Here is a 23,740-nt window from a genome sequence, read left to right on the forward strand (position 1 = left end):
ATTCTACTAATTTTGTGTGAGCTATTATATAAGCTAACTCTAGGACTTGTGACATTTGAATTTTCATTTCATAAGTTTCCTATATGTATATATATGCATGTGGATGTATGTGTATAGACAAAACCTCAATTAACACTCTTTTTTTCTGTTTTTTAGTGCTAGGCTTAATTAAAACTACTTCCCCTTGATTTGGTCAAACATCTTTTTTGTATAGTCCCATAGTACTTGTATTTGGATTTTGTAGCGTGCTTCACAATTAGATTTAAGCAATCAATTTTGTAATGATTTTCAAAAATGATCATTTCTTCTATTAGATGTATACTTTAAAGGCCAGGTGATACCACAATGTGCATGATCTAATGGGTAATGAAGATTTGTTAAATAAAAGAATGAATGATAATTTTTGAATGTAAATTTTAATAGAAAAAAGGCAAAATGAAGATAAAACAAAAAAGAGACCAAAGTTTTAATCAAGCAACCAAATTACTATCTTCAATTTTAGTGTTATTTCATTCTCTATCCATCTGCCTCCACCAGCAACTTTTTTAGCCCTGGTCATTGGGGGTTGATGTTAAAAATTATTCTCTTAGATCTTCATTCATTCTTCGGTTTTGTTTTGCTGGGTTTTTTCAGCTAAATCGTCAAATGACTAGAGAATTCTGCTTACCAACATAAGCCATCACTAAGAATCTGGATTTATTAAATTTGGTTTATAATTAGCTAAGAGAAAAATATATTGAGTCACTTTGAAGATGACTGTTCAGTCAGGAAATGATGATATCAGAGACCAATTCTCTGTTTATTAGTAGAATGGTTCATTCAACTTGGGGGAAATTGAGAGACTAACAGCTAGAACTTGCGTATTTCAGCATCAGTAAAGCCTGGAACTGAGTAGAGCCTTCTCACATCCCAGGCACAGCAGGCATGCCATTACAATCATGGCTAATTAAATGTCCAAATGATGGTCAGGCACCACTGTCAGAAACAGCATCTTAGTCTTACGGCTCTTGAACATGGTTTCATTTGGAGCTGTTGTTCAGCTCAGTAAACTGGAATGTGAAGTCAGCTCACCTACTACACATTTATTGAACATCTAACATTGTGATCAGTAAATTGTCAGGATTCCAGTAACAGTAAAAATGAACACAGGATACTTCATGCCTTTGACAGATTTACATTCTGGCAAAGCAAGAATATAAATCACTGAAATACAAAGCAGAATGGAGAAAAATCTTAAGAGATATAAACTGATAAGAAAGTCAGATTGGAGTAAATCTGACCACTTCTATTGGAGTAAATCAAGCAAGGTTTCATGGAGGAGGTACCACATTGAGCTGGACATTAAAGAATGGGTGGGTAGGATAGCAAAGGATAGAGACCGAGATACAGAGGGCATGCTGTAAGCAAAGATGCAGCTGGGGAAACTGGGATGTGTTTTCTTAAGAGCGAGTAATTCTGTTGATTAGAATATATATTATTTGTGATGATATAATGGAAGAGGAGTCTGGAAAGTAGATTTCATCCATATTATATGAGTGTTACAAAGGTAATGGAGGATTGAATAGGTGGAAGTCATGGGTTTGAGACCAGTAGCTACCATATGACTTGTCTTTGTTCTGAGACTATAGACTGTTCCTCTATTTATGACATTAGCTGTTAGAAAGCCAAGTATAGACCAAATTATGAAAATAACTACTGTTTGTGTGGGGTATGGTTTGACTCTTGGGACCTACCACCATAGCCTTCTCCCTCCTCCCATTCTTCTCTAAGTGGAACTTCTGATTCCATTCCTGGTGACTGATAACGACTTGGGGATTAGAACGATGGCAATAATTCTGAGTTCTGAGGAGCACTCCTGTGTTATCAGGGAGACTCAAAGTAAAAGGCTTCACAACTCCAAGGTATCACATTATAATGGCACAGTAGGAGGAAGTCGGGTAAATAGTGTACTGTGGAAGAACATTGGCACGGACCCCTCAAATCATATAGAGTAGAACAGCATCTACTTGTCTCCCTTTGGTGTCTCACAGGAACCACTGGTCGTAAGAATTACAGCTGGACTCAGAGCATGGATAACAGGGCAAACCATTTCCAATAGTGGAAATGACTCGAAATATAGGTGCCGTGCTTTGCTAGTCATGTTCTTTTCATGAACTAGTGAAGTGGCATAAAGCAGTTAAAATCGTGGAAAGGTAACTAAAAATCAGGAGGTTCTGGGTTTTAGATCCAAATTTAAGTAGCAATGTTCACACTTGTTAAAAAAATTAGAAATGGGTATGTAAATTCTAAGAGTCATTTTACTTCTTTAGTATCATATAAGAAGGCATAAATTATGGGTTGTTCCTTCCTGCAGTGTGGAGGCAAGAGGAATGTCAACTCTTTGAGAGTTCCTTTCTCAGTGCCTGTCCAGTACAGAGAGCTGTGGGGAGGTGAGAATTACAAATGGACAAGTGACAAGGGAACTGGGGACCTACATCTTCAGTCAGCTCCACAAGGTGACATTCTGTCAGGAAGATGTTCCGCTGCACAGGTGGCCCCTGTGTCTGGTTCTGGGAGTGCCGCTGTTTGCAGGAAGGAGAGATCACATTCCGGAATGCAGCTCGGAAGCGGTGGGAGAGTAGGTTGTAGATAATGGGATTGACAGCTGAGCTCAGGTAGAAGAAGACACCTGGAACACAGGGGATTAAGAGGCATACTGAGAAGAAAGTGAGTGAGAGGCATGAAATGGAGAAGCATAAATATTTAACAAAGGTCTTGAATCCCTTTGATTGCCTCTTTTGGAAATGATAATATATACAAGACTCTAATTGAGAATACAAAATGCTCTGAACAAATCTACCAACCTGTGTACTGAGGAATCAAACCCAGAAAGATTAAAGAGTCTTGGAAAAATTTTGGCTGGCCTGGTATGTCTCTGAGATGTTCGGCAACTTCCTTTGATCCCTGCTTGTTTAATTAAAGAACATGTTCCCATAGCATTAATGAGAGATGCTTAAATATCAGAGGAAAGAGTTGTTTTTTTTTTTTTTAATCTCACTGGAATTTTGCTTAACTCTCTAATTTGAAACTGCAAGTAATGGAGGAATTGTAGATCAGTCAAGGTATAGTCCCTGCTGAGATTCCTTATAATGCTAAATATCTCTTCAAAAAATTTTCCCTAGCCTTTCCCCACCTTATTCCCAACCTTATTGAATAATTGTATTTTGCCATTTGTTTTCTCCACCAAATGACTTGCACACTGCCGTTTTCTTGGTTATATACTCTTTCTTTATTTCCATATCCTATTTTATTTCCTCAAGACCCAAGGTGAGCCTAAGGTTGAGAATCAGAGGACTTAGTTTCTGATCTTGGTCCTTGCTTATTCTAGGACCCTAGAAAGAACTGGTACTTCAGTTTTTATTTTTTCTCTGTGCAGTGCAAATGATAATACCATTCTAACCCACCTCCCTGTTTATTGTGAGGATAAAATTGAAATACTATCCACAGAGGGGCTGAAAATAACCAGGAATATAAGAGAAGTGATAGGTACTGTCCTTAGCATATTCATTATTGTCCTCATTTGTATAGTTCAGGACATTCAGGGTGCCATGTGCCCTGTGAACAGACTTGGGCAGGGAGGAATAGAGGAGGGGGATATTGCTATAGACTGTTAATTCATTCAATTCATAAATACTGATCAAACTCTTATTGTGTGCCAGAAACTTTGAGGCACATTGGAAGACAGTGAATTTAGACTTTGTTCTCCAAGGACTTGAGATAGTATTACAGAAACAAGATTTGTGCCTAACTTCAGTAATTAGTGAAAGGATGATACCAGACGATACCTCTTAAGAAGAGAGCAGAATATGTGATACCAACAGTCATGTTATGGAAATTCACGTAATGACATAAACACAAAAACTATGATGGTTATGAAAAACTTAATGGGGTTGATTTGATTCTAGCCAGATGCTGAAATGGGTTGAAGATACTGGGGAAGAGAGGAGAGAGTGCTTCAGGTAGAAGGCATAGCATACACAGATGTGCAGAGGCAGGAATAGGAGTAAGACAGAATGTTCAGAAATCCCTAATTCACAGTTTGACAAACGTATGGTTTATGAGTGAAAATACTGTAACTTGAGGATCAAACGGCAAGTTGGGGGCATTGTTTTGGTAGCATCTAAGAGGTTTAGACATCATCTGATTGGCCAGGTTGGGGAGGGAGAAGTTATACCTTAACAAGAAAATGTTATTGTAAATGCCACAAATGGAGAATCCTAACATGGTTGTCTTGATGCGTCTGGAGGGGTATGGTCAGCTAGTCACGTCTCATGTGATCTTGTGTTTTTCCTTATTTAACACTCCAGTTTTTCTCAGACTAACCACAAAGATAAGAGCTGTAAATATTTTTGAGTTTTTGTCCAGAACAATAAATAGTTTAACATGGAGCAAAGTCCTAATGTTTGGGTATAAACTGTATACTACTACTTAGTACAATAAGAAAGTGATAGAAAGTGATAGAAAATAGATAATATATGTGATACCCATAAATGTATACATAAATGCTCTTGGTTTTGCTCTGTGCATATCTGGAGATTAACTTGTACACATTGATCTTACCTTTCCTCTCTAATTGTGTCCTTAATAATCTAAAGAATCCATAGAACCAGCCAATGACTAGCAGAGATAGAGGGATAGTAGGGGTCTGAACCTAAGGCTGATAGTTAAACTGACTGAGAAAGGGGGACTTGGGTGGCCATCCTTTGCTCCATTTTAGGGGAAAGAACCCTACATTTGAGATGACTCAGGCTTGAACCTAGTTTTTACTATTTGCTAACTGAGTAGGACAAATCATTTCTTCTTTGTGGAACTGTTTTTTAACCATAAAATCTGATAATAATATCTACTTTACAAATTTGTGATGGTTATAGAAGGATATACTATGGCATGCTACAGCTTGAAAAGCTCTTTAATAGCTATTATTTTATTTGCTTCATACCATCAGCCCATGGTGTGTATAGAGCAGGCATTATTGCCTTTTTAAAGTTGAGGAAACTTTGGCAGGAAGGAAGCCCCATTCTGTGTATCACTCAGAATATTAATGATGCGAATTGAGATGCAAATCCAGGGCCTCTGACTTAGCAACCTTTTCACCACTATCCACCATACTCTAGTGTCCTTAATGAGCTGCATTAAAGAAGCCTAAAAGCAGACCTTGATGTTACATAAAGACCCTTTGGTTGGTTTTCATGAGGATCTAACACTTGCTAAAGACAATATGAGATTTCAAGGACATGGATGTCCTTGAGCTAATCATTCAATCATGTGGCCCGTGGAAGGCAAACCAAAGGAATCATTCCTTAGACCATTTTCCTGCTGTAATTATCATGCTTAGAGTTGAGGTCTTTCATAAAGTAGTGTCTAAGATAGTACTGTCTTGTATTTCTTTTGGACCAGTGACATACCTAATCAATATTTAAATAAAATAAAAATCAAGTGTCTTCATAAGAGCATGGCAGATCCCCAGGGTAAATTGGTATACGCAGATAGAACCTACTGCTCTAAGCCAGGTGAAAAAGCTGCGCTTACCTGGACACTGGTGATGCAACCGAAGAAGCAAAACTTTTACCTGATACCACATGGATGAGATTGAACACAGCAGCTAGGGATTCAGTCCACTCCTCCACAAAGCTGAAGAAGAGCCGATCAACATGGAATGGGGCCCAACAAACAGCAAACACTAAGACCAAGACAACTGGAAAAGAATGATGAATGGGAGACAAAAGGCAATCAAAGCAAGAATAGGTATACAATGCCCACTGGGAGTTCATCCATTCCTTCTAGCATTTTCCCCTTCATCTTTGTTAAGTTACAGTTGTTAAAGGCCAGCTAGATCCTCAACAGCCTCTACAAAGAACAGTCAAACATAAGAATGAATTTTATAGGATTTAGAATCATTTTTCCATGTGATTGTATAATGTAAGTTTCCTTTAGAATATTTAAAGTAGTATTGAATGCATTCAGAATTCTGAAAACAGTCAATTGGGGAAAGTAAACTACGTTGCAGGTGGACTACTGGAACCATATAAACTGACTATACAAGTAAAACAAGTCGGTTCAAGCAATTTGGTGTTCTTTAAAGTTATAGATCACTAACAAACTCTGAAGTGTAGTCTGAATTTATCTTGTTCTAGGAAGAAGTAGAAGCTTCTGTGGTTTCAATCATTTAAAATTCTGTAAGGGGTTGGGGGAAGGGAGAAAAGATCAAACAACCGTGAGCATAATACTGTCCTGCACGTGTCTTTGGATTGGGGTAGGGATGTGTCTATTATATTATAAATGACTAGAACACAGAATTCCTTCCAGTTTCTTTATGTTTGTTTTACTTTTTATTTTGAAATAATTACAGATTCACAGGAAGTTGCACCTTCCAGTTTCTTATTTTCAGCTCTCAAGACAGAGATGAGTGTTCCCGTACTTTATCTATGGAACATTTAATCTCCACAAATACAAATATGTATTTTTTTTTCTCTCCTGAGGTCATAAAATACTTTCCATTCGTACGACGTTGGACTTGAGATTTGCCTCAGAATAACCTTATAGGCGCTAAGGGAGAGAGAGGGATTTATGAGATAACATTAGCTCTGAGCTGACAACTTTTAAATCTGGGTAATGGGTACTTCAGTGTTCATTTTACATTTCTCTGTACTCGGGAGCACATTTGATGTTTTAGGTAGTAACTGGTACATATGTTTCTTGTTGGCATTAAATAGAGTAAGCTGCCTGCCTGCATGATGTGGTTTCAGGAGTATCTGGAAGATTCTTCTGAATTGATCCCTTCCCCTCAAGGAAAAAATCCCTGGTCTGCTTGCCTACTGCCTATAATTCCCAAATTAAAAATTTTATTCCTGTTAAAATTAAAGCCTCTGCATCCAAAGGCAAATACCTTACAATGCTTTTTATCATTGTGACTTTAATGTGGGTGCACTTCACGTCTTCTTGTGAGAGACTATGATCAAGGAGAGAGAGGGAGAAATAGTGAAGATGCTGGATTTCTTAGGGAAAGTCAGGTGGTAACAGGGGCTAAGAAATTTCCTAGAAGATGACTAGTAGAGTCAAAAAGATAAACTTTAGTGACTTCACAGTCTTTTTTGCTGTTGTTCACAGAAATCACATAGTCAGTGTTTCATATGCATATTAGCCTGGAGGATTTGCTTCTTCCAAACCTCAGGTTTGGCTCGGAAGGATTGTTATAAATCTACTTTTTCTCATTGTTCTGTGTCTCATTAGACTGGTGCTGGATCATACATTTTTATAACATTCTTTTGGGAGAGTGTGGATCAGTGGCTGGATATTTTTTTAGACATCTTTTCTTAAAATAGAATGGGAATGACTACTTAGAATGTTTCTTAGCCAGAGTTCTTACTCTGGATGTAAAAGATCCCACGGGGTCTAAGCATGGCTATCAGGGGGTTCATGATCCCATGAAATGGATTGTAAAACATTTGATGTATGTTCATTTGTACCTTTTCTGAGTGGAGAATTCATGGTTTTTGTAATATTTTAAAGGAAGTTTATAACATAAAATCGGTTACAAACCACCTGCTCATTTTAGAGGGGAAAAAAGATGCTTAAAGGCTCAGAGTGTGGATGTGATTGACCACACACCACACAGAGTGTGTTACAATACATGCAATTTAGTGTGTTGTTCTGAGGTTTAAAAACTGAAATAGAACAAAAGAGACAAGTCCTAGATGCTTGAGTAAGTAAGGCAAGGAAGACCAGAGCAGGATGTTATGTTTCAGGAGAATTTTGATGCTAATGCAAGCAGCACTTTGTCAGTAACAAATGCCACTCCTCTGCTTTAAAAAACAAGAAATGAGCACACATGGAGAACTTACATAGCATTTTAGTGACTGATTTTCTGGATGGTCTTTGAATATTTGTGGTCACTTCATCTGCCTCAAGGGGTTGGTCTTTCTTCAGCTGCAAGGGAAGTGGAAAGAGATGTTAAGAAAGGGAAACATGTTTTTCTCCTGGTAAGATCTGAGAAGTGTGACTATACCACTCATTTTGCAGATGAAAAAGCTGGACTTAAAAAAATACAGGAATTTGTTAAACTTTTACCAGTAAGTTGGCGGTAGAATTGAATTCAAGTAACCTAACTCAACTGAATATATGGTTATGGCCAAGTCACAGGCAACCATTTATTGTATGCTATTCTGTAGATCCCTAGTTTTGTAGTATATTAATAGATGTTCCATGAAAAATAAGAAATTCATAAGTAAAAAAAAGTTAGATACCCTTTCCATTCACTCATTCATTTATTTAATAATTGTTAGACATCTGTTAGCATGGCTCCCTCTGCTATGTGGTAGGTAGGTTAGATATTCTGCTTCATGAAGTTTATAGTCTTTGTTGTAGGTCTTCTCAGAGCCTTAAAATGCCAATGGACATTACAGATCTTTGTGGAGGACAGTGCATCACCTTTCCTTCACTCCTACCTTCCACATCCCACATCTCCCACCCCAGCCTCAAAGGAGATAATGCATGTATGACTAAACGATACCCTTCCCAGCTCTTTCCAGTGTAATCCCTAGTACCAGCTTGAGAAGCACAATTTGGGAAACTCTTTTACACATATTACCCAGAAAGGTGCATGTGTTTCTGAGTTTAGATGTTAAAATGTACTCATCCTTGTTGGAAAATACGGTGATCCTTAAAGTAGCGTCTGAAAATATTAAATATTAACATTTTTGTCCATGCAGTCTCTCTTGCCCAGTTCAAGCCCCCCCTACTCCTGGAAGACTTTTGTGGCCACTGTAGCCCATTGTCTTCTCCTTCCTCTGAGCTTCCATGGCACTGGAGATGTACATCACTCATCTCGTTGTGGAATTTTTTTCTCTTCAATTTATGTATTTCTAGTTTGTGGAGATACTCAGCCAGATTTTAAAAAAAAAAAAAGCTTTAAAAACTCATGATAAACTACCATCAAATATCTAGAAAATGGTATAGTATGTATTTGTCAATTTATTCTCTAGAATTTATTCTCCTCTTAACAATAGTGCCCTGATTTTCCCTTAGGGAACTTACTCCCTCTCCATTTGTAGTCATTAATCTGGATGGGAATGAGCCCATCTCTAGCTCCAGGTTTAGTCCCCAGGTATCTTGGCTACTGTTCCTTCAGTCACAGTCACAGTGATTGGATAATTGAGACCAATTAGATTTCAGATACTAGCTTATATGTCCAGGAATGGGTATTTCCTTTCTCTTTTATTGGACCTGCCAGAGGGAGCCCTTCTTGTTCTCTGCATGTGGGGTCTGGGATTACAACCACTTCGTTTTCTTTCCACTTTAAGGAACGTGTTTGGAACCACCAATGGGCTGCTGTGCAGATTTTGAGATTGAAACCACACTATAGAAAGAAAAGCAAAGAAAAAGGAGGAAAGCTAGGTCCTTGATGACACAGTGTGTTTTACTGGATTGATCTTCACCAAGAGCCAGCTCTCCCTGTGACTTTTCTGGTTCATGCTCCCTTTGATATTTTGTCAGATTGAGTTGGAGTTTCCCTCATTAGCGACGTAGAAAGTCCAACAAACTGATTGAAGCCACTGGTGGAAGGAAAATTCAGCCAGTTTTATACAGTCTCAGGGTAGATTAGGATCAATTTACTGAGTTATAAAGAGACATATTCCAATTCAAGCTAAAGAAGAAGTTGATGTGGTCGTGTACAACAGTGGAACAGACTGCTCTGAGAATCAGTGAGCTGCCTGGGCTGATCGGCATTTGTACAGAATATTTCAGAGAAGGAATTTAAAATTAAATAGGACTTGGAAAAGAGGATCATAGACTAAAAATTGTGAATCACTATATTTTACATCTGAAACTTATATAATACTATGCATTAACTATACCACAAAAGACAGATCAATTCAAAGGGAAAAAAGTTGCCCCCAAAGTTCAACAAATAAATATCCTGTCTCCCTACCAAACACGTAAGCTCCTAGAAGTCAGGTTGCTCTCAGGTCTGCACCAACCTTGAATTATCCACTTAGGTGATGAACAAACTTGGCCATCTGTCTCTTGAATATATTGGTGCTCTCTCCATATGCCTGTGTCTTCCCAAAGTGAGGGATTAAATTTCCTGTCAGATTTGACCCTTCAGAGTCACCCAGAACTTGAAGAAATAGTGGAAAATTTTGTGCAGTTATTAGGAATAAATGGGAAGGAAGTGAAGGTGATAAGGTGTTGTTAACAGAATAGTAAAACAAAATAATGCCGGTAAAACAAAATAATGCAGGTAGAGAGCTTATCTCAATGCCTGGCACATGATACTCAATAAGTTATATATTATTGTTATTATTGTGATTCTGACTATTGTCCTGAGTCTACTCAAAACACATCATAGAAGTGGAACTTTTATGAAATAGAGTTATTTATGTATATCTTTGGGCCCACGCATGTGTTTTACTGGATCTCTTCTAGAAATTCTCCTTCACATGTACCAGCTCAACCACAAGCTGCACTTGTGCTGATACAAAGAAGCAGCCAGATACACTGAGAAGAAAAGCACTGATGTTGAAGGTTAGAACTATGCATCAAATTACAAATCTTCCTGATTTTCAGTTAAACCTACTAAATTTATGATCGTACCATTAAAAAAATTTGTCTTTATGACATGATAATTATTCCTTTATTTGGTTCCCATCCATAATTAAGAGCAGTGAAAGAATATTGAGATCTACTCGTCACTTCTTTGGGTGGGTTTAACATTTCTCATTGGTAATTTCTCCACCCCAAGGAGCAATCTTCCTTGAATCAAACAGCGAGCACATAGTTCACATAATTCTTCTATGAACAGGATTCTTGTACAGTATAGTTTACACTGAAAAGAAAAATCCTGTGTTTACTAATCATCACTTAACCTTTCAGTTTCCTTAGGTTACAGTGGTGCAACTAGCCAACTGGAGGAAGAGTGAAGAACAGAATATTTATACAATTATACCTTGTTCCAACAGAATTTGAAAAGGTTGACATAGTAGAATACAACCCTAACAATTTGTCTAGCCGATATTAAACACTGCTTGATTTGTTGTTGAATAATTTCCCTTCCTTTCAGATGTTTGGCAAATTCCTACTTTCCTACTTTTCTTTCAGATTTTCGGCCAGTCTTACTAATATGACTAATATGATTGTTAATATTTGAAATTTTCATATGCTACTTTAGGGATCACCATATCTCCCAACAGGGATGAGTAAATTTTAACATCTGAAATCAGTAGTGGCTATTATCTACTATTAATTATTCCCACCCCCTAAGCATTTATTTTAAAAATCAGGTTACAAAAGAGGAGAGAGAAACTGTCATCACTCTATAGGAAGTTCAGAAACCTTCCTCCCTGACTCCCTTTAGCTAATAGAAGAGAAGAGGTGAAGGGGAAGCATGGGGTTGATTACCATGCAGGCTGATAGATAATTCTGCTCAGTTGTTTATATTGACTAAAATCATTCCACCAGCTGTTCATTTATATACTTTGTGGTCAATTTATATAGCTTTAGAACACCAAGGTACAATCATAGCTTTTGTGTAAATATCTCTAGAATCTAAACAAAATCTGTTTATTAACAAGAAGCGGTCCAGTCCTGTTTGTCTTGGCTGAATTCTGCTACAATTCATAATCCATCCTTTTCAGCTCAAGCATTAATGCTGCATGCAGGAGAAAGAAGGACTAGGTGAGAGCTCCCCAGATGGGAAGAAACTTGCCCTGGGATTGCCAATTTCCCACCTCCACCATGTTTGAACCCTAAGGAGTAGCTCACTAGAGACTTGTGTCCTGAAATGATGGAGCGGCTCTGAGAGCTCAGTTTGAGCAAATGTGTGGCTCTCCTTCCCTGGTCCTGGGACCTCATTAGTCTCGGTTCTCTGCCTTCTGAAGGCTGTGGGTCCCAGACTTAATCATAACTTTAGACTTGCCAAGAGAGTCAATAACTTAATACTCATCAGAGTTGCTTGAATCTCTTAAAATCTTTTAGATCAGAAAGGCCCTTTGAGACAGTGTTTCCAAGTCTCTTCTTTTGATGGTAGAGAAGCTGAAGTCCGGCAACAAAGGAAATAATTTAGCTTCATTCATTCAGTCACCGAGTTTACAATCTAGCTGGAGAGGAAGAAATTAAGGAACCCACAAATATAGAATTATACATTGTGATAAATGTGATGAAGAGAAGTCACCAGCAATCATGAGCACCTACATAGGGACCACATAGATAGGGAATCAGGAAGAGCTTCCTGGAGGAAGATTTAAAGGAAAAGTGAGAGTTAGAAAGGCGGACAGTAGGAACATTTCAGGCAAAGATACAACAAAAGCTGCAAAGGCCTTGAGACCAATGTCATATACTAGGGCCTACTTCTGACTCTCAGTTGAGGCATCTTCCAGTTCCTACAGGACTGACATTCTAAGCAGATAGTTTCTTTCCTGGTGTCACCTCACCAGGTGGGTGGGTAACACCTCATCCTTCCTGAGAATAAGGTGCTGTAAGCTGCACAACATGCACAGAGCAGACTAGGGTGTTTTTTAAACTGTTGTCCAAGCTGTCACTTAGCTCCTGATACAAGGTAGCTGTCGATTCATGACAACAAAGCAAAGTGACACTCAAAGTAATTCCTCAGAGGGGGAATCCATGTTTCCTATTCAAATTTAAATACTTCTTCCAAAATGACCCAAGACATGTGATAGTTTGGTGTTGGTAGAGATGGTATTGATAAATTCAGGGTGGCTATTTCTTATAGGGCTCATGATATTTGCAATCATGCAGGAGTCCTCCTCCTCCCCTGCCCCCCCCCCCCCACTGGGATGCACAGGACCTTCTAAAGACATGACTGTGAGCTAGTCTGGGGTGACACATGTCTCTTGGAATTACAGGGGCTAGCCCTCCAGGAGGAGACTGACACAACTCTCTGCCTGATTAGATTTACTCCTGTGTCCAGACATCTGTGATACTTAGAATCTGCTCTTCCTCCTTAGACTTTGCTACTCACCTTAGGCACAGTATTTATTCAAAAGGACCACCTGTGGGGCACTCATTTCTGACAGTCACCTTTCTCAGAGATGCCTTGAGATGGGAGTATATTAAGTATCACATAACACACGATCTCAGAGCTGTCTTGGTGCATATGATGTAAATGTGGTAATCTGCTTTATTTTCATTCCACTTATAGCTCACGTTGCTCCCATTCACAGATTCCTCCTACCCCTTTTTAAAGGAATCACAGACTTTTAGAGTACCAGGAGCTTTAGATATGATCTGATGTAAACTTCTCATTTTATAAGTGTAAAAATTAAGTCTGGGGGGAATTGTGTGGCTTGTCTAAAGGTGTTTTATATGTCAGCTTTAGATCTGGGAGTCTAAATGGTTTCATGACTATTTCCTACACATGCTACCTCCTTAAATGGGGATAAAACTCACAGTTGGATTTCATCTCTTTGAATTTGGATGCAGAGTATATACCAAGGGAGGAATTATGTAGACTCACTTTTACCTTCATCAAAAAAGAAAATTCTTTCAGACTATTTAGATCCAGAGGATAGAAAGGAAAAAGGAAAAGAAATCAGTTTACCACTATGAATACAGGAAAGGAATCTCTAATTATAAGATATTGCAAACGAAGTGATAATTTTCTGTTAATTCTAGCTATGTCTTACTCTCACTGTCCTCTATTCTAGCTTGTGTGCTCTGTTCACCTTCCCCTCCCTCAATCTCCACCTGCTCAAGACAAGTTAAAGTTATCTCACTCAGGCCATGTTTTTGCATTTTAACCTGGTTATTTCAACCAAAGGATCAAAGCAACCACAAGGAAGGGTCTGATTTAAAACTATATGTCTGTCCTAGAGTATAAAATAAGTAAGGATAGTTTATTTTATACTCAGACCAAGTTGGTGCAGAGGAAAATTTAATGCAGGCAATAGGTGGGGACAGGAGAGAGACAGCAGGATGTGGAACAACAGTCTCTCCAGGGGTGGCTACCTTGTACTATTTGAAACGTGGCTCCACCTGAGACCTACTGAATCATTTTCCTGGAGAGTGGGACCTGCACATCAGTACCCATAGTCAAGTTTCCAGGTGATTTGTAGTAACACCTAGGTTTAAGAACCATAGGTATACAGGGAAGAATAATGGAAGGTGAGTTAAAGGAAATTATTTATAGCTGTGGTTACTGTTTGTCTAATTTGAAGCCAGTCCTTTAACTTCTCGGTTTCCCCTGTGAGTCCATCCTATTTTTTCCTCTATGTTCCCTTCCAATTCTGAATTTCTCCAGTTCTAAGTTTTCCTCTGAACTTTGAGAAGAGAAAAAGGAAGGGGTGCCACCCTAAGGGTTGCAGCCAGCTTGGATACTCACTTTGAGCCCCATGAGGTAGTAGAGGACACTGATGACAGTCATGGGGAGGATGTAGAAGAGGAAGGAGGTGACCTGGATGATGAAATTGTAGATCCACATGGGCTTGATAACTGTACAGGTGGCAGAGCCCGGGACGAAGGTCCCATTGGGGAAGTAGTGGAGCTTGATGCCATGGATGCTGGTGTTGGGCAGAGAGAACAGAACAGAGAAGCCCCAGACGACGCCGAGGATCCTGAGGGCCCGCCGCCGGGTGCTTTCCAGCTTGGCGCGGAACGGATGGAGGATGGCCACGTAGCGCTCCACGCTGACTGTGGTGACGCTGAGGATGGAGGCGAAGCACACGGTCTCGAAGAGGGCCGTCTTGAAGTAGCAGCCCACCGGCCCAAACAGGAAGGGGTAGTTGCGCCACATCTCATAGACTTCCAGGGGCATCCCAAGAAGCAGGACCAGGAGGTCGGAAACAGCCAAGCTGAGGAGGTAGTAATTGGTGGGTGTCTTCATAGTCTGGTGCCGAAGAATCACCAGGCACACCAGGAGATTGCCAACAACCCCCACCACAAAAATCACTGCATATACCACAGTCACCGGGAGGAAGAGGTGGCTGCGCTGAGGCCCGCAGAGCAAGGTTAGGTAGTCCTCGGTGTTGTTTGGGAATTTCTTGAATGGATCTTCCAGTTCCTGTTGGGAGATCCAGGAAATATTCTCATGTTTTTCCATCACTGCCATTAAAATCCAAGACCTGAGCCTGCTCTGATAGGAGCCTCTGTCCCAAGCTGAGCCAGAAAGGGAAGAGAAAGCAGGCAGGAAAGCAAGCACAGACTCGCTGAAGGAGGCCGGGAGAAGGCTAGTGCTTCAGCAAGGTTGGGCTGCTCGGACCTCGGAGCCCTTTTGAAGAGCCCCCCCGAGACGGAAGCGCCGCCCCTCCGCCCGCTGTGGGCCAATGTGTGTGTCAGACGCTCAGCGAGAGGACCGCTGGGTGGGGCGAGCTGGCTTCAGTGCAGGGAGCAGGAGAGGAGGGGGAGACGTTTCTCTGAATTGGAAGCAGCTGGGAAAAAGAGCTGATACAGACGGTGATACTAACTTAAATAAGGTGTGGGCACTCAGAGCAGTGCGTTTTGCAAAGCTGTGGGACTCTGGAAATACAAATTTAGGTTGCAGGGTCCTGGGTAGAAGAGTACAAATCTCCATTGATCCTTGTCACCTTTGCAGCTTGACAGAAATAAGAGATCAATAAATTTCTCGAGTTGTCTTATTCCATTGGCAATTCAGGGCTCCCTGGGGAAAGCGTGACAATATGCCTTTTTGGATTTGATTGCATCCGTGGTATTACCCTAAACCTGGAAGAGCACTCGCACATCATCTAGCCCTGCCTGCTGATACTTCAGTCTCTTGTGACGGTGCCTTGTAGCAAAAAGCAGTAGGATTTAGAATCATGCACACCCGTAGAAATCCTGTAAGACTTTGGTAAGTTTACGAAAACTCTTGGACCCTCATTTCCTTATCTGTAAATTGGAGATTCACTCAGTCTATTTTATTCAACAGATACTTCTTGAGAATTTTCTGTGTACCAGGTAATACGCTAGGCTTTGTAGAAACATCAGTGAACAAGCAAGACAAAGTCTCTGCCTTCGTGGAACTTTTCTTATAGTAGGAAATTCTGAAAATCTACAAGCAAACTAATAAACTAATACAATTTTGGATAATAATTTGTGCTGTAAAGAAGGATAGGGGCCATACAAACTTAAGGCTGGAGGTACTCTTTTATCAAAAATGGTCAAAGAAGTCATCTCAGGGATGTTATTTGGGCTGAGTTTTGACTGAGGAAAAGTCAATCATAAAAGAGCTAAGGGAAGTGTATTCCCAGCAAGAGTAACATCAAATGCAAAGATCCTGAGGCAGTGACAAGCCTGATGCATTTCAGAAACATCAAAAAAGCTAGTATAGCTGGAACTTCATGAGTGGACAGGAGAGTATGAGTGAAGATTGAAATGACTGGAAAGGACCAGATTATGTAAATTTTCTAGGATTTGGTAAAAAAGTTTGTCTCTTTTTCAAACTACAGGGACTTTGGATCTGATTCAAGCTGCAGAGAAATTTTTGTAGGGTTTTGAGCCAGAGAATTAGGAAGGACGAAGTTTTAACAAAATTGTAGGTAGGAGGCCAACACAATACTCCAAGAAAGAAATAGTAGTGGCTTAGATTACTATGATAGCAGTAGACCTGAGAGATATCTTTGGATTTGGGAATATTTTAGTGAGGGATGATACCGTACATAGTCGTTGAGAAGATTAAATGAAATTACATATGTTAAAGCACCTTATACTTGAGATGCTCACTAAATGTTAATTATTCTTTTCCTTTTATTTATTAAATTGAATGATGAAATTAAGACTAAAAAGGTAAAGTGACTTGTCCAATAATAATCTGTTGGTTAAGATGGGGCAGTTTATGCTGCTGTAACAAATAACCCCCCTATCTCAGTGGTTTAAAAAAGTAAAGATTTGTTTCTCACTCACACTACAAATTTATCATTGGTCAGCTGGAGGATCTGTCCCATGCTTTGCTCACTCTGGGATCCAGGCTAGTGGAGTGGTCCCTGTCTGGGAACTTGCTTATTATTGTGGTAGACAGAAAGGAAGCTGTAGAAGGTCTCAAGTAGATAATTATAAGCCCTAGCCTGAAGTAAGTAGTATATGCCACCTCTGTTCATAGCTCACAGCTTGTTGACCAGGGCTAATCTTGTGTATATACTTAAACACGACAAGGGCAGGAAGTGCTATCCTACCATGTGCACAGAAGATGGAGAACCTAGAAAATTTAGTGTACAGCCTTAATGACACAAAAAGAAAGTCATGGCAGAGTTAGAATTGGAGCCTTCTAATTAATGATAAGCTTTGATGGTGAACTCACCATTAACAGACTTTAATATATATTTCTAATGAAGTAGGAAAAATATAAATTAAATATAGGAATGCAATATCTCATTGAGATGTCATGGTCGTTAAAATTATAACAGGTTGCAAATTCGAGGCTGGGGAAGATACACTATACATATGCCAGCATATTAAAGATTCAGAGTCATCTCCACACTGTGACATGGTCTAATCAAATAGAATGATGTCTAAAAAGGATGCCATAACAGGTTCAATGCAAGGAGGTGGTGTAGGAGTAACAAAGAACTCTAGGGAACTAGAGTGCAGGCTCTAGTGTAGGCCAGGGGTTCAAATCCTTATTATGCCTCCTACCTGCTGTATGACCATAGGGAACTTATTTAACATCCATAACTGTCAGTTCCCCCATCAGCAAAATGAATAAAATAGCGGTACTGCCTTATAAGATTGTTAGTAGAGTGACATAGTTCCTGATGAAATGGTGTGTGTGTGTGTGTGTATATATATATGTATATACACACATACATACATACACAGATACACGCACATTATTTTAAGTGATACAGTATTTTAAATAGATATGTAACAAGGTAATTTAGTAATGAAGATGTCTGTTTTTATTGTGGTCAAAAGGCTATTGCAAGATATGAAACTGGGAGATGTGCTTGGAAGTATTAATATGAAAAGAACTCAGTTTTACTGAGCTGTCAGTTCAGGACAGCAAGTCAGAGTAGCTTCCTAGAAACTGTATACATATCTATTACCCAGATTGCCTGGGTCTTATACTTTCTAGTTAAGTTAAGATGGTGAGAATGTTGAGGGGCTCAGTATCCTTAAGGGATGTTTGATTGTTGCATGTTGGGGTTGTTTTGCCTGAGGAAGACTCAGGAGAGTGAAGTGGGTGTGAAGGGCACCTTCTCAAATATTTGACAGTATCTTTGGATGACACCCAAGGACAGAGGGGAAACAAAGGTGTAAAAAACCTCAGAGAGCTGCAGTAGGGAGTCAGTTCCACTAGGATTTCCTGATAATCAAACAGAAAACCCCTTGGAATTGTTCACTTGAATACTTGAGCATCTTCTTTTTTTTTTAATCTAGCGAGTCTTGCCTCCCATTGTTTGAAGGTTGCTCCTGAGAGTGATAACTTCCCTTTGTCTCTGGACTGATCTTGTCTGTGGTTTGAACAGGCTTCCATATTATGGGGTAGAAAATAGAAATGTAGCCTAAATTTATGGTGCACGTCTATCAGCAGAGTTAGTCTGAGCATGCACAGGGCTAATATTTGTAGCTGTGGCTGAAATCAGGTGGGCCCAGGGGATGTGATGTGATGAAAATCTTTTAAAGAAGCAGTAGCTCATATTTACTGAGCACTTATTCTTCCTAGGCACTTTTGTAAATATTTTACATATGTTAGCACATGCATTCTTTACAGTAATCCTATGAGGTAAAGTTCTTTTTTTTTTTTTTTTTATCTCTGCATCACAGGTGAGGAAACAGAGGCATACACTTAAGGGCCTTTTTGAAGCTCACATAGTGTATCAGTCATTTGGGTTAAGTTATGTTTCAGAAATAAAAATTCCCAGATTTTAGTGGATTAAAATAAACAAAGATTTATTTCTTGCTCATTCTACCTCTCTGCTGAGGGTTGCGTGGTAGCCGCTGTTATCCTTTGTTCTTACACTGGAACATGGGCTTCAGCCTACGCCTCCACAATCCCCAAAGGAAGATTCCCAAAGGGGACCATGGTTCTTGAATTTTTCTGCCTAGAAATGACAAGCATCACTTTCATTTGCATTTCATGGGCCAGATCAAATTACATGGCCACTCCTAACCCCAAAGAGGATAAGAAGAATCATTTTATCGTGTGCTTAGGAGGAGAAAACCAAAAATATTTGGTAAACAGAGTTAGTGACTGTACATTCTGCCCATCTGGATCCCAAGTATTTAGCTTACGTTCTTTCTTGCAGGAAAAATGCACTTTGCCCTGCCCCGTTAGGGATGCCGCAGCACTCCTATAGCTTTAAGTAAAAGTCCAGGAACTCTGGGTGGCACATGGTGCTCTCTCCATTGGATCTACATGGGGCTCCTCTTCTTCCAGAGACTTATGAACTGAAGGACAAGTTATCAGCTTCCCATACGGATCCTCCCAGCCTCTAAGAACAGTTTTCTCACTGCCCATCTCACCCCTAGACTCATGCCATGGATCTTAGAGTTTTTGTTACAGCAGTACTGTACTTTGGTATCTAGTGTGGAGTCAGTAAATTGGACTACATTATTGCTGAAGTAACAAACAATGCCAAACTCTCAGTGACTTTAAACCGCAAAACTTACTTTTTTTTTTTTTTGTTGTTCTACGTATTGATTGTGGCTGGGGAGAGAAAGCTTTGTACATCACTGTCTTTATCCAGGATAATACGGAAAATTCTACCATTCGAAACACAGTGATAAAACTGCTGCGAAGACATGACTGTAGGAGTGTGGCTTCTCAGTCCCATCCTTCTGGGGGCCTTTCTTCCATCCTTTAACATCTAGTATTGTTCTGGATATTGAGAATGTACTCAATAAATGGATCATAAAGATGTGTTGTAGAAACTAGATGGGCTATGAAACAATCATGTTTGTAGAAGAGGTAATTAGGAAAATTGTTACCATCTTAAAAGAAGGTGTTTGTTTTATAGATGTGAACAATGTGAACACGATTTCCCAGAAACTCTGGAATAAGAACAGAAGCTTGATTTAGAGGCATAGCATTCCCAATTTTCAACTTTGGCATCCTAGCAAGTCAGGAAATGCTCCTGTTACCTTGGATAACGTCAACCAAAATATAGTTTCTGAGAAAAGATTACTGTTGGCCCTATTATATGCTGGTTTGGCCAGACCAGGAGTATTGGCTCCAGTTTTCAGTCTTGCACTTAAAGAGGAATTTGTAAGTTGACATAGTTTACCAAGGACCGCTGTGATGGTGGGAGGAATTGGAGTCATTGTCCCAGTAAAGAGAAAACTTGGCTTAGACATGATCACTGCCTTCTAATTAAAAGCATACATTTTTAATGGAAGAAGAATTTAGTTTATTCTAATTCACTTCCTAGGGCAAAACTGAGACCAATGGGTTGTCAATATAAAGAGAAAGATTTTAAGATTTGAAGGAGACTAAAATAGAAATGGGTCACCATGTCACTAGAGGCACTCAACTGAGGCTGAGTGGTGGTCTGTTAATACTTTATCAGGTTATGGAAACTTGGCAACCACAAGTTTATAATCTATGTCTGTGAGTCTATTTCTGTTTTGCATTTATGCTTTTTTTTTTTTTAAGATTTCACATATGAGCGATATATGGTATTTTTCTTTCTCTTTCTGGCTTGTTTCACTTAGAATGACATTTTCCAGGAGCATCCATGTTGCTGCAAATGGCGTAATGTTGTCAGTTTTTATGGCTGAGTAGTACTCCATTGTATAAATATGCCACTTCTTCTTTATCCAGTCATCTGTTGATGGACATTTAGGCTGTTTCCGTGTCTTGGCTATTGTAAATAATTCTGCTATGAACATTGGGGTGCAGGTGTCATCCTGAAGTAGGGTTCCTTCTGGATGTATGCCCAGGAGTGGGATTCCTGGGTCATATGGTAAGTCTATTCCTAGTCTTTTGCGGAATCTCCATACTGTTTTCCACAGTGGCTGCACCAAACTGCATTCCCACCAGCAGTGAAGGAGGGCTCCCTTTCCTCCACAGCCTCTCCAGCATTTGTCATTTGTGGATTTTTGAATGATGGCCATTCTGACTGGTGTGAGGTGATAACCTCATGGTAGTTTTGATTTGCATTTCTCTGATAATTAGTGATATTGAGCATTTTTTCATGTGCCTATTGATCATTTGTATTTCTTCCTTGGAGAATTGCTTGTTTAGGTCTTTTGCCTATTTTTGGATTGGGTTGTTTATTTTTTTCTTATTAAGTCGTATGAGCTGCTTATATATTCTGGAGATCAAGCCTTTGTCGGTTTCATTTGCAAAAATTTTTTCCCATTCCATAGGTTGTCTTTTTGTTTTATTTATGGTTTCCTTTGCTGTGCAGAAGCTTATAAGTTTCATTAGGTCCCATTTGTTTATTCTTGCTTTTATTTTTTCTAGGAGAAAATTTTTGAGATGTATGTCAGATAGTGTTTTGCCTATATTTTCTTCTAGGAGGTTTATTGTATCTTGTCTTATGTTTAAGTCTTTGATCCATTTTGAGTTGATTTTTGTGTATGGTGTAAGGGAGTGTTCTAGCTTCATTGTTTTACATGCTGCTGTCCAGTTTTCCCAACACCATTTGCTGAAGAGACTGTCTTTATTCCATTGTATATTCTTGCCTCCTTTGTCAAAGATGAGTTGACCAAAAGTTTGTGGGTTCATTTCTGGGCTCTCTATTCTGTTCCATTGGTCTATATGTCTGTTTTTGTACCAATACCATGCTGTCTTGATGACTATAGCTCTATAGTATTGTCTGAAGTCTGGGAGAGTTATTCCTCCAGCCTCTTTCTTTCTCTTCAGTAATGCTTCGGCAATTCTAGGTCTTTGATGGTTCCATACAAATTTTATTATGATTTGTTCTAGTTCTGTGAAATATGTCCTGGGTAATTTGATAAGGATCGCATTAAATCTGTAGATTTCCTTGGGCAGTGTGACCATTTTAACAATATTGATTCTTCTAATCCAAGAGCATGGGGTATCTTTCCATTTTTTAAAGTCTTTTTTAATTTCCTTCATCAGTGGTTTATAGTTTTCTGTGTATAATTCTTTCATCTCCTTGGTTAGATTTATTCCTAGGTATTTTATTACTTTGGGTGCAATTTTAAAGGGGATTGTTTCTTTACTTTCTTTTTCTGTTGGTTCATCATTAGTGTAAAGAAATGCCACTGATTTTTGAACGTTAATCTTGTAACCTGCTACCTTGCTGAATTCTTCGATCAGATCTAGTAGTTTTTGTGTGGACCTTTTAGGGTCTTCTATATATAGTAACATGTCATTGGTGTATAGTGACACTTCTACCTCTTCTTTTCCAATTTGGATCCCTTTTATTTCTCTCTCTTGCCTGATTGCTGTGGCTAGGACTTCCAAGACTATGTTGAATAGGAGTGGTGATAGTGGGCATCCTTGTCTTGTCCCAAATTTTAGTGGGAAGCTTTTGAGTTTTTCACCGTTGAGTAGTATGCTGGCTGTAGGTTTGTCATATATAGCTTTTATTATGTTGAGATATGTTCCCTCTATACCCACTTTGGCGAGAGTTTTTGTCATAAATGGGTGTTGAATTTTATCAAATGCTTTTTCTGCATCTGTTGAGATGATCATGTGGTTTTTGTCCTTTCTCTTGTTGATGTGATGTATTACATTGATTGATTTGCATGTGTTGAACCACCCTTGTGTCCCTGGGATGAACCCCAGTTGGTCATGATGTATAATCTTTTTTATGTGTTGTTGGATTCTATTTGCTAATATTTTGGTGAGGATTTTGGCATCTATTTTCATCAGTGATATTGGCCTATAATTCTCCTTTTTTGTAGTGTCTTTGCCTGATTTTGGTATCAGGGTGATGGTGGCTTCATAGAATGAGTTTGGGGGTATTCCCTCCTTTTCAATCATCTGGAAGAGTTACAGAAGGACTGGTATGAATTCTTCTTTGTATGTTTGGTAGAATTCCCCAGTGAAGCCGTCCGGTCCTGGACTTTAATTTGTAGGGAGGTTTTTTATTGCTAATTCGATTTCATTTCTAGTGATTCATTTGTTCAAGTGCTCAGTTTCTTCTTGATTCAGTCTTGGTGGACAGTATGTTTCCAGAAACTTGTCCATCTCCTCTAGGTTATCCACTTTGGTTCCATATAGTTTTTCATAATATGATATTCTGTATTTCTATTTTATTTGTTGTAATTTCTCCATTCTCCTTTCTTATTTTGCTAATTTGTGCTCTCTCTTTTTTCTTCTTTGTGAGTTTGGCCAGAGGTTTGTCAATTTTATTTACTTTTTCAAAAAACCAGCTTTTGGTTTGGTTGATTTTTTCTATGGTCTTTTTAACCTGTATTTTATTTATTTCCTCCATAATCTTTATAATCTCCTTCCTTCTGGTGCCTTTTGGGGATCTTTGTTCTTCTTTTTCTAGTTCATTCAGCTGGTGGGTTAAATTGTTTATTTGAGATTGTTCTTTTTTGAGGAAGGCCTGTATCACTATAAACTTCCCTCTTAGCACTGCCTTTGCTGTGTCCCATAAATTTTGTGTGGTTGTGCTTTCAGTTTCATTTGTCTCAAGGGTATTTTTTAATTTCAGCTTTGATTTCCTCATTGACCCATTGGTTTTTTAATAACATATTGTTTAATCTCCATGCTTTCCTTTTGTTCTCCTTTGTTTCTCTGTTGTTGATTTCTAGTTTCATGGCATTGTGGTCAGTAAAGATGCTTGAGATAATTTCTATCTTCTTAAAATTGCTGAGGTTTCTTTTGTGCCCA

At 39.1% G+C, this 23,740-nt stretch overlaps 1 protein-coding gene across 1 annotated transcript; it reads right to left on the reverse strand.

The window, feature by feature from the left end:
* Positions 1–240: 240 nt before the first annotated feature.
* Positions 241–15,270, reverse strand: NMUR2 (neuromedin U receptor 2). Its single transcript, XM_006184229.2, has 4 exons — positions 14,375–15,270; positions 7,881–7,965; positions 5,609–5,734; positions 241–2,668 (listed from the first exon to the last, which is right to left on the reverse strand). The coding sequence occupies exons 1-4, from the start codon at positions 15,098–15,100 to the stop codon at positions 2,373–2,375; spliced, it is 1,233 nt and encodes a 410-aa protein (XP_006184291.2). The 5' UTR covers positions 15,101–15,270; the 3' UTR covers positions 241–2,372.
* Positions 15,271–23,740: the final 8,470 nt, after the last annotated feature.

The sequence above is a fragment of the Camelus ferus genome, chromosome 3 (assembly GCF_009834535.1).
Source record: "Camelus ferus isolate YT-003-E chromosome 3, BCGSAC_Cfer_1.0, whole genome shotgun sequence".
NCBI lineage: Eukaryota > Metazoa > Chordata > Mammalia > Artiodactyla > Camelidae > Camelus > Camelus ferus.